This window comes from Oncorhynchus nerka, linkage group LG17 (assembly GCF_034236695.1).
Source record: "Oncorhynchus nerka isolate Pitt River linkage group LG17, Oner_Uvic_2.0, whole genome shotgun sequence".
Lineage (NCBI taxonomy): Eukaryota > Metazoa > Chordata > Actinopteri > Salmoniformes > Salmonidae > Oncorhynchus > Oncorhynchus nerka.
Genome location: NC_088412.1, coordinates 9329612 through 9347535, shown reverse-complemented (window position 1 = coordinate 9347535; position 17924 = coordinate 9329612). Strand labels below are relative to the sequence as shown.

The 17924-nt window shown below is 46.1% G+C and overlaps 1 protein-coding gene across 2 annotated transcripts in view; it reads right to left on the bottom strand.

The window, feature by feature from the left end:
- The window catches only part of LOC115119661 (anoctamin-5-like), an 81640-nt gene that overhangs the window by 10937 nt on the left and 52779 nt on the right, over window positions 1-17924 (bottom strand). For both annotated transcript variants that reach the window (XM_065002934.1, XM_065002935.1), the window contains 9 exons: window positions 16060-16194; window positions 12404-12509; window positions 11829-11889; window positions 11008-11159; window positions 8102-8176; window positions 6809-7037; window positions 5749-5924; window positions 4383-4480; window positions 3504-3634 (listed from right to left, as the gene is read on the bottom strand). In XM_065002934.1, coding sequence (XP_064859006.1) covers window positions 3504-3634; window positions 4383-4480; window positions 5749-5924; window positions 6809-7037; window positions 8102-8176; window positions 11008-11159; window positions 11829-11889; window positions 12404-12509; window positions 16060-16194 — 1163 coding nt within the window. The remainder of the gene's footprint in view (window positions 1-3503; window positions 3635-4382; window positions 4481-5748; window positions 5925-6808; window positions 7038-8101; window positions 8177-11007; window positions 11160-11828; window positions 11890-12403; window positions 12510-16059; window positions 16195-17924) is intronic.

Genomic DNA, 17924 nt, shown 5'->3' with positions numbered 1-17924 from the left:
AAGGTATGGCTGTTTCTCAATTCATGTTTCTATATTTTATTAGAGGGTAAGGCTGTTTCTCATTTCATGTTTCTATATTTTATTAGAGGGTAAGGCTTTTCTCAATTCATGTTTCTATATTTTATTAGAGGGTAAGGCTGTTTCTCAATTCGTGTTTCTATATTTTATTATAGGGTAAGGCTGTTTCTCAATTCATGTTTCTATATTTTATTATAGGGTAAGGCTGTTTCTCAATTCATGTTTCTATATTTTATTAGAGGGTAAGGCTGTTTCTCATTTCATGTTTCTATATTTTATTAGAGGGTAAGGCTTTTCTCAATTCATGTTTCTATATTTTATTAGAGGGTAAGGCTGTTTCTCATTTCATGTTTCTATATTTTATTAGAGGGTAAGGCTTTTCTCAATTCATGTTTCTATATTTTATTATAGGGTAAGGCTGTTTCTCAATTCATGTTTCTATATTTTATTATAGGGTAAGGCTGTTTCTCAATTCATGTTTCTATTTTTTATTATAGGGTAAGGCTGTTTCTCAATTTATGTTTCTATATTTTATTATAGGGTAAGGCTGTTTCTCAATTCATGTTTCTATATTTTATTAGAGGGTAAGGCTGTTTCTCAATGAATCCTTCCTCGATTTCTTGCACCCCTTACAGTTTTCAAAACGCAAAGGGAGAAGATACAACGTCCCTCCCTCAGATCTCCTCCTCCAAAACATTTTAATAAGGAGGTGAAGAGAGAAGATACGAGGAATCAATGAAAGACTAATTGAGAAAGCAACATACAGAGCATTCGGAAAGATTTCAGACCCCTTGACTTCTTCCACATTTTGTTATGTTACAGCCTTATTCTAAAATGGATTCAATAGTTTTTTCCACTCCTCATTGTCTTGGCTGTGTGCTTAAGGTTGGTGTCATGTTGGAAGGTTAACCTTCACCCAAGTCTGAGGTCCTGAGCAAGTTTTCATCAAGGATCTCTCTGTACTTTGCTCCATTCATCTTTACTTCGACCCCCACAGCATGATGCTGCTGCCACCACCATGCTTCACCGTAGGGATTGTATCAGCTTTCCTCCAGACGTGACGCTTGGACTGGAGATGGGGCCGGAGGGGATGGCTGCCGTCTAAACGGCTCTTAACCAATCATGCTATTTTGTTTGTTTTTTCGCGTTGTTCGTAACTTGTTTTGTACATAATGTTGCTGCAACCGTCTCTTATGACCAAAAAGAGTTTCTGGACATCAGAACAGAACATCAGAACAGAACATCAGAACTGGGATTATTCACCTCAAATTGGACGAGGAGTTCTTCATCAATGAGTCGGACGCGAGGGATATTCTACAGACACCCGATCAGGCCCAGATCCCCGTGATTCGCTGGAAAAGGAAGGTTTCGCGGAAAGAGATCAGGATGCCTTGTGAGGATCAGGAGACGAGTGGCTAATCTGCCCTTGCCTTCCGTTCTACTAGCTAACGTTCAATCGCTGGAAAATAAACGGGACGATCTGAAAGCACGTATATCCTACCAACGGGACATTAAAAACTGTAATATCTTATGTTTCACAGAGTCGTGGCTGAACGACGACATTAAGAACATACAGCTGGCGGGTTATACACTCCATTGGCAGGACAGAACAGCAGCCTCTGGTAAGACACGGGGCGGGGGCCTATGCATATTTCTAAACAATAGCTTGTGCACGAAAACTAAGGAAGTCTCAAGGTTTTGCCCGCCTGAGGTAGAGTATCTCATGATAAGCTGTAGACCACACTATCTACCTAGGGAGTTTTCATCTGTATTTTTCGTAACCGTCTACATACCACCGCAGACCGAGGTTGGCACTAAAACCGCACTCAATGAGCTGTATACACCATAAGCAAACAGGAAAACGCTCTCCCTGACTGAGTCTGTAATACCAACATGTTTCAAACTAGACAACCATAGTCCCTGTGCCCAAGAACACAAAGGTAACCGGCCTAAATGACCATAGACCCGTAACACTCACTTCTGTAGCCATGAAATGTTTTGAAAGGCTGGTCATGGCTCACTAGGCAGGGTAGCCTAGTGGTTAGAGTGTTGGACTAGTAACCGAAAGGTTGCAAGTTCGAATCCCCGAGCTGACAAGGTACAAATCTGTCGTTCTGCCCCTGAACAGGCAGTTAACCCACTGTTCCTAGGCCGTCATTGAAAATAAAAATTTGTTCTTAACTGACTTGCCTAGTAAAATAAAGATAAAATAAAAATCCCAGAAACCCTTAGACCCACTCCAATTTGCACACCGCACCAAACAGATCCACAGATGATGCAATCTCTACTGGGATATTTTTATTTATTTTTTATTTTACCTTCAATATGATGTTATTTTAATGGACAAAAAAGTAGCTTTTCTTTCAAAAACAAGGACATTTATAAGTGACCCCAAACGGTAATGTATGTGAGAATGCTATTCATTGACTACAGCTCAGCGTTCAACACCATAGTGCCCTCAAACCTCATCACTAAGTTAAGGACCCTGGGACTAAACGCCTCCCTCTGCAACTGGATCTTGGACTTCCTGACGGGCCGCCCCCAGGTGGTAAGGGTGGGTAACAACACATCCGCCACGCTGATCCTCAACACGGGGGCCCCTCAGGGGTGTGTGCTCAGTCCCCTCCTGTACTCCCTGTTCACTCATGACTGCACGGCAAGGCACGACTCCAACACCATCATTAAGATTGCTGATGACACAACAGTGGTAGGCCTGATCACGATGAGACAGCCTATAGAGAACAGGTCAGAGACCTGGCCGTGTGGTACGAGGACAACAACCTCTGACAGAGATGGTTGTCCTTCTGGAAGGTTCTCCAATCTCCACAGAGGAACTCTGGAGTTCCCCCGATTGTTTAGTTTGGCCGGGCGGCCAGCTCTAGGAAGAGTCTTGGTGGTTCCAAACATCTTCCATGTATGATGGAGGCCACTGTGTTCTTGGGGACCTTCAATGCTGCAGACATTTTTTTGGTACCCTTCCCCAGATCTGTGCTTCGACACAATCCCGCCTCGGCGCTCTACGGACAATTCCTGCCTTGCCTTGGTTTTTGCTCTGACATGCACTGTCAATTGTGGGACCTTATATATAGACAGGTGTGTGCCTTTCCAAATCATGTCCAATCAATTGAATTTATCACAGGTGGACACCAATCAAGCAGTAGAACCATCTCAAGGATGATCAATGGAAACAGGACGGACCCGAACCCAAATTTTGAGTCTCATAGCAAAGGATCTGAATACTTATGAAATAAGATATCTGTTTTTTTTAAATGTTTTATAAATGTGTAAACATAAAAAATAAAAAAAAGTTTTTCGCTTTGTCATTATGGGGTAACGTGAGTAGATTTAGGAGAAAAAAAATACTTTTATACATTTCAGAATAAGGCTGTAAAGTAACAAAATGTGGAAAAAGTCAAAGGGTCTGAATACCTTCCCGAATACACTGTATGTGTATTGGTCTGTGTGTCGCTGGCTGCATTACTCACCCATCTCCAGGTACTCATAGAAAAGACCCAGATGGCTAAAGTTCTGCAGGTCATGGTCCTGCTCCCAGCGGCTGTACAGGCTCTCAGGGTGGCTACGGGCTTTACGGCTCCCCCACCAGTTCAGCAGCCACCTGGAAGAACCAACACAGTGGTCAGAGGTACTGCTCTTCACATTTGTGGCTAGAATGTATAGAAAACTTTAAAAAAGGGGGGCAGAATCCTAAATTGACATCTGCATGCTCAAGTTTTACCGCAAATCTTTTATTATTACTATTTTATTTTACCCCTTTTTCTCCCCGATTTTGTGTTTTCCAATTGTTAGTAGCTACTATCTTGTCTCATCGCTACAACTCCCGTAAAGGCTCGGGAGAGACGAAGGTTGAAAGTCATGCATCCCCCGATACACAACCCAACCAAGCCGCACTGCTTCTTAACACAGCGCGCATCCAACCCGGAAGCCAGCTGCACCAATGTGTCGGAGGAAACACCGTGCACCTGGCAACCTTGGTTAGCGCGCCCTGCGCCCGGCCTGCCACAGGAGTCACTGGTGCGTGATGAGACAAGGATATCCCTACTGGCCAAGCACTCCCTAACCCGGACGACGTGCGTCGCCCCACGGACCTCCCGGTCGCAGCCGGTTACGACAGAGCCTGGGCGCGAACCCAGAGTCTCTGGTGGCACAGCTGGCGCTGCAGTACAGCACCCTTAACCACTGCGCCACCCGGGAGGCCAAATCTTTCATTATTAACATCAATACGTGATTTACCCTAAAGTCCAAAGTTAAGTCAGAGTAAAAACACAACTTAAGTTAGGTATTGGCCCCAAGACGACATGTTTAGAGACCTTAGGTATGGTGACAATGTCAGAATGAATACTTACGGAACCAGAGCTTCCTGGATGTTACCCCACACCTGTTTGCCTGCCATCACTATGACCAGCTGAGTGGTCAGCTCAATGAGACAGCCACCAGGATCACACTGAGGAAGGACAGACGTGTGGTCAAGTCCAGGTTTTCATCTTCCTCACAGCGGGCAATACTGGTTGCATGGTCAAGTTGTACTGGTTGTATAAGAACATTTTTAGCTAACGTTGTTTTTTTTTTGCAATCACGAAAAATACGTCTATCTGGTTGTAACCAGGACTCGATAACAACCCAAATACGACCTTTTGACCTTCTTATGAATTGGATGTCTTAAACAGGTTGTAACAGAGACCAGTTGGTTGTAATCTCGTTAGTAGACAATAGGTACTCTACACTAGGTACTCTACACTGGGTGCTCTACACTAGGTACTCTACACTAGGTGCTCTACACTAGGTACTCTACTAGGTACTCTACACTAGGTACTCTACACTGGGTACTCTACACTGGGTACTCTACACTAGGTGCTCTACACTAGGTACTCTACACTAGGTGCCCTACACTAGGTGCCCTACACTAGGTACTCTACACTAGGTACTCTACACTAGGTGCTCTACACTAGGTGCTCTACACTAGGTGCTCTACACTAGGTGCTCTACACTAGGTACCCTACACTAGGTACTCTACACTAGGTACTCTACACTAGGTGCTCTACACTAGGTACTCTACTAGGTACTCTACACTAGGTGCTCTACACTAGGTGCTCTACACTAGGTACTCTACACTAGGTGCTCTACACTAGGTGCTCTACACTAGGTGCTCTACACTAGGTACTCTACACTAGGTGCTCTACACTAGGTGCTCTACACTAGGTACTCTACACTAGGTGCTCTACACTAGGTACTCTACACTAGGTACTCTACACTAGGTACCCTACACTAGGTACCCTACACTAGGTACTCTACTAGGTACTCTACACTAGGTACCCTACAGTAGGTACTCTACTAGGTATTCTACTAGGTACTCTACACTAGGTACCCTACACTGGGTACTCTACACTAGGTTCCCTACACTAGGTACTCTACTAGGTACTCTACTAGGTACTCTACTAGGTACCCTACTAGGTACTCTACTAGGTACTCTACTAGGTACTCTACTAGGTACCCTACACTAGGTACTCTACTAGGTACTCTACTAGGTACTCTACTAGGTACCCTACACTAGGTACTCTACACTAGGTACTCTACTAGGTACCCTACACTAGGTACTCTACTAGGTACTCTACTAGGTACTCTACTAGGTACCCTACACTAGGTACTCTACTAGGTACCTTCTACTAGTTACTCTACTAGGTACTCTACTAGGTACTCTACTAGGTACTCTACCTCCTCGTTCCTCAGCTTGCTCCAGCCGAACATATAGATGTAGTCTCCGGGACGGCCGACGAACTTCCCCTTGAAGAAGGCCACGTAGAAACAGGAAGAGTAGTAGTTGACGAACTGGAACAGAAACATCTTCACTGTCAGCTTGTTCTCGTACTCCAGGTGTGTTTTGGGGATCTCTGAGGGGGGGGAAAAAGCAACACTCACAACGAGGAGAGGCTACAATAAGGAATTGATCCGTCTATCGTAAATCAGCATTGGACTCACTAAAGCAGGGCTGCGATCGTCTTCTCTTTTTTTACGACCTCGTTCGTATTTTCGTGGTCAGGATGCGAACACAATTTAAGCTGACTTAAAACAACAATCATTCTCTCTGCCCCTCTTGTTACCCCTCCCCCTCGTCTTACCCCCCCCTCTTGTTACCCCTCCCCCTCTTGTTACCCCTCCCCCTCTTGTTACCCCACGCCTACATCTTACCAGTGATCCAGATGGCTACTCTCTATCTTACCCATGTCAGTGATCCAGATGGCTACTCTCTATCTTACCCATGTCAGTGATCCAGACGGCTACTCTCTATCTTACCCATGTCAGTGATCCAGATGGCCACTCTCTATCTTACCCATGTCAGTGATCCAGATGGCTACTCTCTATCTTACCCATGTCAGTGATCCAGATGGTTACTCTCTATCTTACCCATGTCAGTGATCCAGATGGCCACTCTCTATCTTACCCATGTCAGTGATCCAGACGGCTACTCTCTATCTTACCCATGTCAGTGATCCAGATGGCTACTCTCTATCTTACCCATGTCAGTGATCCAGACGGCTACTCTATATCTTACCCATGTCAGTGATCCAGATGGCTACTCTCTATCTTACCCATGTCAGTGATCCAGACGGCTACTCTCTATCTTACCCATGTCAGTGATCCAGATGGCTACTCTCTATCTTACCCATGTCAGTGATCCAGATGGCTACTCTCTATCTTACCCATGTCAGTGATCCAGACGGCTACTCTCTATCTTACCCATGTCAGTGACCCAGACGGCTCCTCTCTATCTTACCCATGTCAGTGATCCAGATGGCCACTCTCTCATACATCACGTTGAGGATCATGATGATGACGAAGTTGATGCAGGAGGCGGTGACGGAGGTGGCGAGCTGCGGGGTGATGAGGGAGCCCACCATGTGGATGTTATTGGTGGGGCTGTCCTTCATGATGCTGGCGAACGCAGCGTACACCGCCAAACGGTAGGCTATCACCCCGATGATACACGCTATGATCAGGGAGATCTGAGGCAGAGGAGGGGATTGGTGAAGAGAGGCGTGAGAGTGTACATAAAGGGACAGATACAATTCAGGAAGTTATGTGAAATTGAAATGAAACTGAATTGACTGAATTTGAAAATGGAAATGAGGCTAAAAACCAGACAGTGCATTTTACACGTACTAGTAGAATTAGAGAAGGTTTCACACACAGACACTGACAAACCACCACCACATCAACAAAGAATGAAATAGGAAAGAGTCAAAACAATGCCATCTAAAAAAAACACTAAAGTATGGTGCACATGCTTAGAAAAAATCATGCACATTCAGCACACAGTTTCGGATCCACAAATATTGTAAAAGTATCTCTCAATACTATTTCCAAACATTTTCTATAATGTTCTGAGAAATATGGAAGATTTGTTGGTGAGGATAAGGAGTGATGATGATCATATGAAGAAGAATACTGATGAAAAGGAAGGTGAGGAGAGGAAGAGGAGACAGGAGGAGGGAGAGGAGGAGAGGGAGGGAGGAAGAGGAGACAGAGGAGAGGAAGAGGAGGGGACAGGAGGGAAATAACAAGAAAAGGAGGACAAGAGGGAGGAGAAACTAGAAGAGGACAGAGAGAAGGGAGCTGAGAACAAGGGAGGAGGAAGATGACAAAGAAGGGAGATGAGAACAAGGGAGGAGGAATATGAGGAAGGAGGGTGCTAAGAACAAGGGAGTGGATTAGGAAGGAGGGAGATGAGAACAAGGGAGGAGGAAGATGAGAACAAGGGAGGAGAAAGATGAGAGAGATTAGAACAAGGGAGGAGGAAGGTGAGAACAAGGGAGGACGGAGGTGAGAACAAGGGAGGAGGGAGATGAGAACAAGGGAGGAGGAAGGTGAGAACAAGGGAGGGGGAAGATGAGAACAAGTGAGGAGGAAGATGAGAACAAGGGAGGAGGAAGGTGAGAACAAGGAGGAGGAAGATGAGAACAAGGGAGGAGGAAAGATGAGAGCAAGGGAGGAGGAAGATGAGAACAAGGGAGGAGGGAGATGAGGGAGGAGGGAGATACAGAGAAGACTATCATTAATAAATGCTCACCCAGAATATGACGGTGGCTCCAGACAGGAATGTACGAGCACACTGGGATTTTGCGGGAAAGTATGGTTCCATCTCCTACAACACCGTAACCAAGCAAAGCAGGGACAACATGCACAGTCAGTCACCATGGTTACCATTCGGCTACTGGTGAAGACATGTCATACCAGAGTGGGGTTCAATTCCATTTCAATCAGTAAACTGAAATTCAGATTCCAGTTTTTCCTCATATGGGGAAAATTCATTTGAATGGAATGGAACCCCAAACCCTGTGTCATACTTCGGACCTGACCCCAGACCAGTTCACTGACCCACTGTAGCCCTTTCCTGGTGAATCCATGCTTTAATTAGCCAGGTCCCAGAGATAGTCAACGTCTATGGTTCTGGTCATTGTCGTGACCATCGCCATGGCATTTGCCTCTTACAGCAGAACCAGATCTGGACCACCAGGCTATTAAACACAACCACAACTCTGTTTTAGCTTTGGAACAGCTAGGTTTCCATGGTTACCAGGTAAAACGCTGCAGTCAGCTTCAGACATCTTCCATCCAGACGTGAGTAAGTCAACACAAGCCAGGCCTGCCAAACCATCTCTCCACATCACAACAAACCGCCATTCCTCTTCCCTCTGTGCCAGTCTTACCCACAACACCACGGTGGCCCAACACAGGAGCACTTTGCCCACTAGATCAGCTGCCGTCCTGTCAAGGACCCACTCCTCCTCCTATAGTACATTTACAGACAGGTGGGGTGAGGAGGTGGAGGGTGAAGATGGTGAAGATGTGGAGGGTGAAGATGTGGAGGGTGATGATGTGGATGGTGAAGATGTGGAGGGTGAAGGAGGGTGAAGATGTGGAGGGTGAAGGAGGGTGAAGATGTGGAGGGTGATGATGTGGAGGGTGATGGAGGGTGATGATGTGGAGGGTGAAGGAGGGTGAAGATGTGGAGGGTGAAGGAGGGTGAAGATGTGGAGGGTGAGTATGTGGAGGGTGAAAATGTGGAGGGTGAAAATGTGGATGGTGAAAATGTGGAGGGTGAAGGAGGGTGAAGATGGGGAGGGTGATGGAGGGTGATGATGTGGAGGGTGATGATGTGGAGGGTGGTAATGTGGAGGGTGATGATGTGGAGGGTGAAGGAGGGTGAAGATGTGGAGGGTGATGATGTGGAGGGTGATGGAGGGTGATGATGTGGAGGGTGGTGATGTGGAGGGTGATGATGTGGAGGGTGAGTATGTGGAGGGTGATGATGTGGAGGGTGAAGGAGGGTGAAGATGTGGAGGGTGAAGGAGGGTGAAGATGTGGAGGGTGAGTATGTGGAGGGTGAAAATGTGGAGGGTGATGATGTGGAGGGTGAAGGAGGGTGAAGATGTGGAGGGTGAAGGAGGGTGAAAATGTGGAGGGTGATGGAGGGTGATGATGTGGAGGGTGAAGATGTGGAGGGTGAAGATGGTGAGAATATGGAGGGTGAAGATGTGGATGGTGAAGGTGTGGAGGGTGAGGATGTGGAGGATGAAGATGGTGCAGATGTGGAGGGTGATGATGTGGAGGGTGATGATGTGGAGGGTGAAGATGTGGATGGTGAAGGTGTGGAGGGTGAGGATGTGAAGGATGAAGATGGTGAAGATGTGGAGGGTGAAGATGTGGAGGGTGAGGATGTGGAGGGTGAGGATGTGGAGGGTGATGATGTGGAGGGTGAGGAGGAGAAGGGTAAAGGTGTGGAGGGTGAGTATGTGGAGGGTGATGATGTGGAGGGTGAAGGAGGGTGAAGATGTGGAGGGTGAAGATATGGAGGGTGAAGATGTGGAGGGTGATGATGTGGAGGGTGAAGATGTGGAGGGTGAGGATGTGAAGGATGAAGATGTGGAGGGTGAAGATGTGGAGGGTGAAGATGTGGAAGGTGAAGATGTGTAGGGTGAAAATATGAAAGGTGAAGATGTGGATGGAGGGTGAAGTAACTCCCCTCTTTATCCATGTCCTACTTGTCTTTTATCAGTTTGTGTAAGCCTCTACGTTACTCAATTTGATGAACAACTAAACCCTAACCCCAACCCCGCGCTAAACCCTAACCCCACGCTAAACCCTAACCGCAACCCCACGCTAAACCCTAACCCCAACCCCACGCTAAACCCTAACCCCAAGCTAAACCCTAACCCTTAAACCTAACCCTTAAACCTAACCCCAACCTCACGCTAAACTCTAACCCCTAAACCTAACCCTAGCCCCAACCCCACGCTAAACCCTAACCCCTAAACCTAACCCAAACCCCCCGCTAAACCCTAACACTAACCCTCTGGCCGTAACCCCAACCTCACGCTAAACCCTAACCCCTAAACCTAACCCTAGCCCCAACCTCACGCTAAACCCTAACCCCTAAACCTAACCCTAGCCCCAACCCCACGCTGAACCCTAACCCAAACCCCACGCTAAACCCTAACCCATAAACCTAACCCCAACCCCACGCTAAATCCTAACCCTTAAACCTAACCCCTAACCCTAATGCCTAAACCTAACCCCCCGCTAAACCCTAACCCTAAACCCTAACCCCTACACCCTAACCCTGTGTTATGATGCAGGTAAGTGATGGTAACACAAGCACCTGTGTAACGCGGTTGAGTCTGCGGCTGGTACACTTGGTCTCGTACACTGGCCGTAATCCCAACCCCACGCTAAACCCTAACCCTACGCTAAACCCTAACCCCACACTAAACCCTAACCCCAACCCCGCGCTAAACCCTAACCCCACGCTAAACCCGAACCGCAACCCCACGCTAAACCCTAACCCCAACCCCACGCTAAACCCTAACCCTAAACCCTAACCCCACACTAAACCCTAACCCTAAACCCTAACCCCTACACCCTTAACCCCTAACCCAGTGTTATGATGCAGGTAAGTGATGGTAACACAAGCACCTGTGTAACGCGGTTGACTCTGCGGCTGGTACACTTGATCTCGTACTCTGGTCGTAGTTGAAGCTGCTGCTGCTCTTCCTCAAAGTCCACCAGGTCCCACTCGTACTCCAGCCGGGCCTGCCGACGCTTCCAGAACTCCAGAAACAGAGTCACTGCAGGAGGAGAGGATGAGGAGACAGAGTTCAGGCCAAAAGGAGACTCGTACTCCAGAGTCACTGCAGAAGGACAGGGTGAGGAGACAGAGTTCAGGCCAAAAGGAGACTCGTACTCCAGAGTCACTACAGGAGGACAGGATGAGGAGACAGAGTTAGGCCAAAAGGAGGCTCGTACTCCAGAGTCACTACAGGAGGACAGGGTGAGGAGACAGAGTTCAGGCCAAAAGCAAACTCTGTGGAAAGGCTTGGTAGAACTTCATTCTTTTTACTAGCAATAGTTTAGCATTATGTTAGATATCACTCATCCCTTCAGTGCCTGCTATATTCAGTAGGAATTCACCCACATGACAGAGCATTCATACAGGTGAGGCTGTAGGCTGGGTACACTCTCCGTGTCGTATGTTTGGCGAAAGGTCGCCGATTCAAATCCCTGAGCTGAAACGATGGGAAAAATATGCCGATGTGGCCTTGAGCAAGGCACTTAACCCTAATCGCTGCTGTACTAAAATGTAAAACATGTAACTGTAAACAGGTCCTGACTTCAGGCTAGAGAGGCTCTGCTGTTATAAAGTTCCATAGTACTCCAAGAGAATGTGTTTTCCAGTTGTAGCTATTGGCAGCTGCCACTAGGGGGCACTCATGCACAGTTACAGTACTGTCACTTACCCCAAATCCCCATGAATATGGCAAAGAAAACTGTCCCCACATTGTCAAACATATGCGATTGCTGAAAGAAGAAAAACCAGAGTAAGTTCATAGACAAAATAACGTGTCTTAAAAGAAGAAAACATGAGGATGATGTTCAAAAACTCCTTAGAGATATGTGTCTACAAATTGAACACATTTCCATTTTTTTAATTATTATTATTTTTTACATTTAACCTTTATTTAACTAGGCCAGTCAGTTAAAAACATATTTTTTTTTTTACAATGATGGCCTACCCCGGTCAAACCCAGATAACGCTGGGCTAATTGTGCGCAGCCCTATGGAACTCTGATTCACGGCTAGTTGTGATATCAATCAATCAATCAAATGTATTTATAAACCAATTTTTACATCAGCTGATGTAGTGCTATACAGAAACCCAGCCTAAAACCCCAAACAGCAAGCAATGCAGATGCAGATGCAGCCAGGATTCGAACCAGAGATGCAATGCCTTAAACCGCTGCGCCACTCGGGAGCCCTAAAACAATGACTATCTTTATATCTTCACAGTGCAAAGCCTGGGTGTACTTCTTACCCAGGAGGAGTTACACGTTGAGTTGAGCTTCCAGTAGCCACACGTCTTATCACACAGCGGACACATGATAATGTTGCCTCCAATCTCCTCACTGCAGATTTCTTTACTGAAACAACGAAGAATGATGGAGAAGGACATAAGAAAGAGATTTCAAAGCAATCTAAATGATGTCATGATTTACACTACCGGTCAAAAGATTTTACAACACCTACTCGATCAAAACATTTTTAAATGTTTTATTATTTTCAACATTGTAGAATAATAGTGAAGACATCACAACTATGAAATAACACATGTGGAATCATGTAGTAACCAAAAAAAGTGTGAAACAAATCAAAATATATTTTATATTTGAGATTCTTCAAATAGCCACTCTTTGCCTTGATGACAACTTTGCACACTCTTGGAATTCTCACAACCAGCTTCATGAAGTAGTCACCTGGAATGCATTTCAATTAACAGGTGTGCCTTGTTAATTTGTGTAATTTCTTTCCTGGTGATCAGTTGTGTTGTGACAAGGTGGGGGGTGGGGGGTGGGGGGGGGGGGACAGAAGATACAGAAGATAGCCCTATTTGGTAAAAGACCAAGTCCATATTATGGCAAGAACAGCTCAAATAAGCAAAGAGACACAACTGTCCATCGTTACTTTAAGACATGAAGGTCAGTCAATACGGAACATTTCAAAAGTTTCTACAAGTGCAGTCACAAAAACCATCAGGCACTATGATGACACTGGCTCTCATGAGAACCGCCACAGGAAAGGAAGACCCAGAGTTACCTTCATTAGAATTACCAGCCCAAATAAATGCTTCACAGAGTTCAAGTAACAGACACATCTCAACATCAACTGTTCAGAGGAGACTGTATGAATCAGACCTTCATGGTCAAATTGCTGCAAAGAAACCACTACTAAAGGACACCAATAATAAGAATAGACTTGCTTGGGCCAAGAAACATGAGCAATGGACATTAGACTGGTGGAAATGTGTCCTTTGGTCTGATGAGTCCAAATTTGAGAGTTTTGGTTCCAACCTTTGTGAGACGCAGAGTAGGTGAACAGATGATCTCCGCATATGTGTATCATGGCTACGCATGTATTTCCATGGAAATATAATGTTTATTTGGAATGTAATAAATATATAGATATTTTTCAAAGCATTCATGATTTGCGTAAATGTAATATACTAACTATTACTCTTGTTAAAAATATGAAATGGTGAAGAGCACATGACTTGTTTAGGACTCGAAACTCAAAGTTTAGGACTTGAGAGTTGACTTGATACTTGACGGTCTTGACTTGAGACTTGACCCGGACTTGCCTGTCTTGACTTGGGACTTGCGTGCTACGACTTGAGACTTACTTGTGACCTGTAAAACAATGACTTGGTCTGTGGTCAGGTGACTACCTCTGGAAGCTGCTTGAGAGAATGCCAAAAGTGCGCAAAGCTGTCATCAAGGTAAAGGATGGCTATTTGAAGAATCTTAAATATCAAATATATTTCGATTTGTTTAACACTTTTTTTGGTTACCACATGATTCCATATGTGTTATTTCATACAGTTTTTGATGTCTTCACTATTACTCTACAAATGTAGAAAATATTAAAAAATAAAGAAAAACCCTTGAATGAGGAAGGTGTTTTAAAACTTTGGACCGGTAGTGTAGGTATAACTGTATCAAAACATATGAGCTACATTCTCAGCCACCTTAGCTAGAGTCCCAATCATTGAACATATCAATCTGACATCCGCGGACAACATACAAATGTATAATTGTTACACTAGATACTGCTTACACCAACAATCCTCTCAGATCAACAAGAGCGCCTAGAGGATAGGATCTAGGGGCTCACACAAGGGGGATAGGAGCTAGGGGTTCACACAAGGGGGATAGGATCTAGGGGCTCACACAAGGGGGATAGGAGCTAGGGGTTCACACAAGGGGGATAGGATCTAGGGGCTCACACAAGGGGGATAGGAGCTAGGGGCTCACACAAGGGGATAGGATCTAGGGGCTCACACAAGGGGGATAGGATATAGGGGCTCACACAAGGGGGATAGGAGCTAGGGGCTCACACAAGGGGGATAGGAGCTAGGGGCTCACACAAGGGGATAGGATCTAGGGGCTCACACAAGGGGATAGGAGCTAGGGGCTCACACAAGGGGGATAGGAGCTAGGGGCTCACACAAGGGGGATAGGATCTAGGGGCTCACACAAGGGGGATAGGAGCTAGGGGCTCACACAAGGGGGATAGGAGCTAGGGGCTCACACAAGGGGGATAGGAGCTAGGGGCTCACACAAGGGGGATAGGAGCTAGGGGCTCACACAAGGGGGTAGGAGCTAGGGGCTCACACAAGGGGGATAGGATCTAGGGGCTCACACAAGGGGGATAGGAGCTAGGGGCTCACACAAGGGGGATAGGAGCTAGGGGTTCACACAAGGGGGATAGGATCTAGGGGCTCACACAAGGGGGATAGGATCTAGGGGCTCACACAAGGGGGATAGGATCTAGGGGCTCACACAAGGGGGATAGGAGCTAGGGGCTCACACAAGGGGGATAGGAGCTAGGGGCTCACACAAGGGGGATAGGATCTAGGGGCTCACACAAGGGGGTAGGATCTAGGGGCTCACACAAGGGGGATAGGATCTAGGGGCTCACACAAGGGGGATAGGATCTAGGGGCTCACACAAGGGGGATAGGAGCTAGGGGCTCACAAGGGGGTAGGATCTAGGGGCTCACACAAGGGGATAGGATCTAGGGGCTCACACAAGGGGGATAGGAGCTAGGGGCTCACACAAGGGGGATAGGATCTAGGGGCTCACACAAGGGGGATAGGATCTAGGGGCTCACACAAGGGGGATAGGAGCTAGGGGCTCACACAAGGGAGATAGGAGCTAGGGGCTCACACAAGGGGATAGGAGCTAGGGGCTCACACAAGGGGGATAGGATCTAGGGGCTCACACAAGGGGATAGGAACTAGGGGCTCACACAAGGGGGATAGGATCTAGGGGCTCACACAAGGGGGATAGGAGCTAGGGGCTCACACAAGGGGGATAGGATCTAGGGTCTCACACAAGGGGGATAGGATCTAGGGGCTCACACAAGGGGGTAGGATCTAGGGGCTCACACAAGGGGGTAGGATCTAGGGGCTCACACAAGGGGGTAGGATCTAGGGGCTCACACAAGGGGATAGGATCTAGGGGCTCACACAAGGGGATAGGAGCTAGGGGCTCACACAAGGGGGATAGGAGCTAGGGGCTCACACAAGGGGGATAGGAGCTAGGGGCTCACACAAGGGGGATAGGATCTAGGGGCTCACACAAGGGGGATAGGATCTAGGGGCTCACACAAGGGGGTAGGATCTAGGGGCTCACACAAGGGGATAGGATCTAGGGGCTCACACAAGGGGGTAGGATCTAGGGGCTCACACAAGGGGGATAGGAGCTAGGGGCTCACACAAGGGGGATAGGATCTAGGGGCTCACACAAGGGGGATAGGAGCTAGGGGCTCACACAAGGGGGATAGGATCTAGGGGCTCACACAAGGGGGATAGGATCTAGGGGCTCACACAAGGGGGATAGGAGCTAGGGGCTACACTACACAAATGTAAGGGGCTAGTGGCTAGGGGTTGAATTGGGATTCAGGGGCCCTCACCTCCAGACGTTGTCATCGAAGGTGAACAATCCATAGAGAAAACAGATCAGGCCGACTACCGCAGCGAAGAACAGCATCTCAGTGTAGAAACCCAGCCAGGCAAAGTAGATCCCAATCTTCTCCCCGTAATACTTCCTGTTATGGGAAATACAACCAATCAAACATCTTCTCCACGTAATACTTCCTGTTATGGGAAATACAACCAATCAAACATCTTCTCCACGTAATACTTCCTGTTATGGGAAATACAACACAACCAATCAAACATTTTCTCCACGTAATACTTCCTGTTATGGGAAATACAACACAACAAATCAAACATCTTCTCCACGTAATACTTCCTGTTATGGGAAATACAACCAATCAAACATCTTCTCCCCGTAATACTTCCTGTTATGGGAAATACAACACAACCAATCAAACATCTTCTCCCCGTAATACTTCCTGTTATGGGAAATACAACCAATCAAACAACAACAAGCAGGTTGTGAACTCCAGGTCAGGTCTATCTAGTGTCTAAAAATAATGGGCAGACACAGTTACAGTTAACGACCTGGGCACTGCAGTTTACCTTTAAAGGTGAATTCAGCTTGCAGAGTTTACAGCAATCAAGATCTCTGGAAATATACTCTAAGGTCTGTCACTGTACGTAGGGGGTTCATGTATGTTGGATTATACAACTGGTGGGTCTAAAATCCCTATTTACTCAGTTCCATCTGACTGCGCAATCCACTGTATCATCAGCCCAGCCAGGCAATTTATAAACTTGATCTCCACTATAAAAAGCATATAGACATTATCTCACATTTCTTTTAGACTAATATTTAGTTTTCAACAGCAGAGATCAACCTTGCTTGTCTGTCTCTCCGACATTTGCAACAGTGTTTCAATACTCAAATTCGATCTCCCGCTGTCCCATAGTAATGAAAGTGTCGGTAGTCGGGATGGAAAAAAAATCTAATCAAATGTTATTTGTCACATGCGCAGAATACAACAGGTGTAGAACCTTACAGTAAAATGCTTACTAACAAGCCCTTAACCAACAGTGCAGTTTTAAGAAAATAATAAGTGATAAGAAAGTATTTACTAAATAAACTGACATAAACAGAAATAAATCAAATGAAAAAAATGAAAAAAATAGAAAAATAACAAATAATTAAGGAGCAACAATAAATTAACAGTAGTGAGGCTGTAGACAGGGGGTACTGGTATAGAGTCAATGTGCGGGGGCACAGGTTAGTAGAGGTAATTGAGGTAATATGTACATGTACATATTACATGTTTGAAATGCTTGGAACGTGGAACCTCAACACGAGGTGAAGAAAATAACTTGCCTCCCAGACTAGACCAGGACATCGCCAGGCTGCAGCTGCTCGTGTAAAGTGGGTCAAGCCGTGACTATCAACACGAGGTGGAGAGAGGAGAAAACTCCCCTCTCGGACATTCACTGGTATGGCTGATTAGCCGTAATATGTTGTGTTAGTCCGCTAGGGACCTTTTTGTGTTTATTCTGCAGATCCAAGAAGGTTACGACTATTCAGAATGATGATATGATAAGAGGTAATGATTAATACGTTGACTGTTTTATGGATGGGATATGTAAAGACCCTTAGAGTTTAAAATCGGGAGATGGTAACAATTTAAACAACCGCTCTCGTGGTGCCCCAAATTCGTTATGAGTTAGTTGTTACATGATTAGTTTAATCAGGTAACAACTAAACATATTTAGTTGACTGAATAAATAACAGTCATCAGATTAATGAAAGTAAAGTCACGACAAAAGAATCAGCTCTACTATTTAGCTCAGTGCAGATGTTGCCTGTAATCCATGGCTTCTGGTTGGGGTATGTACAGTACATATTGTC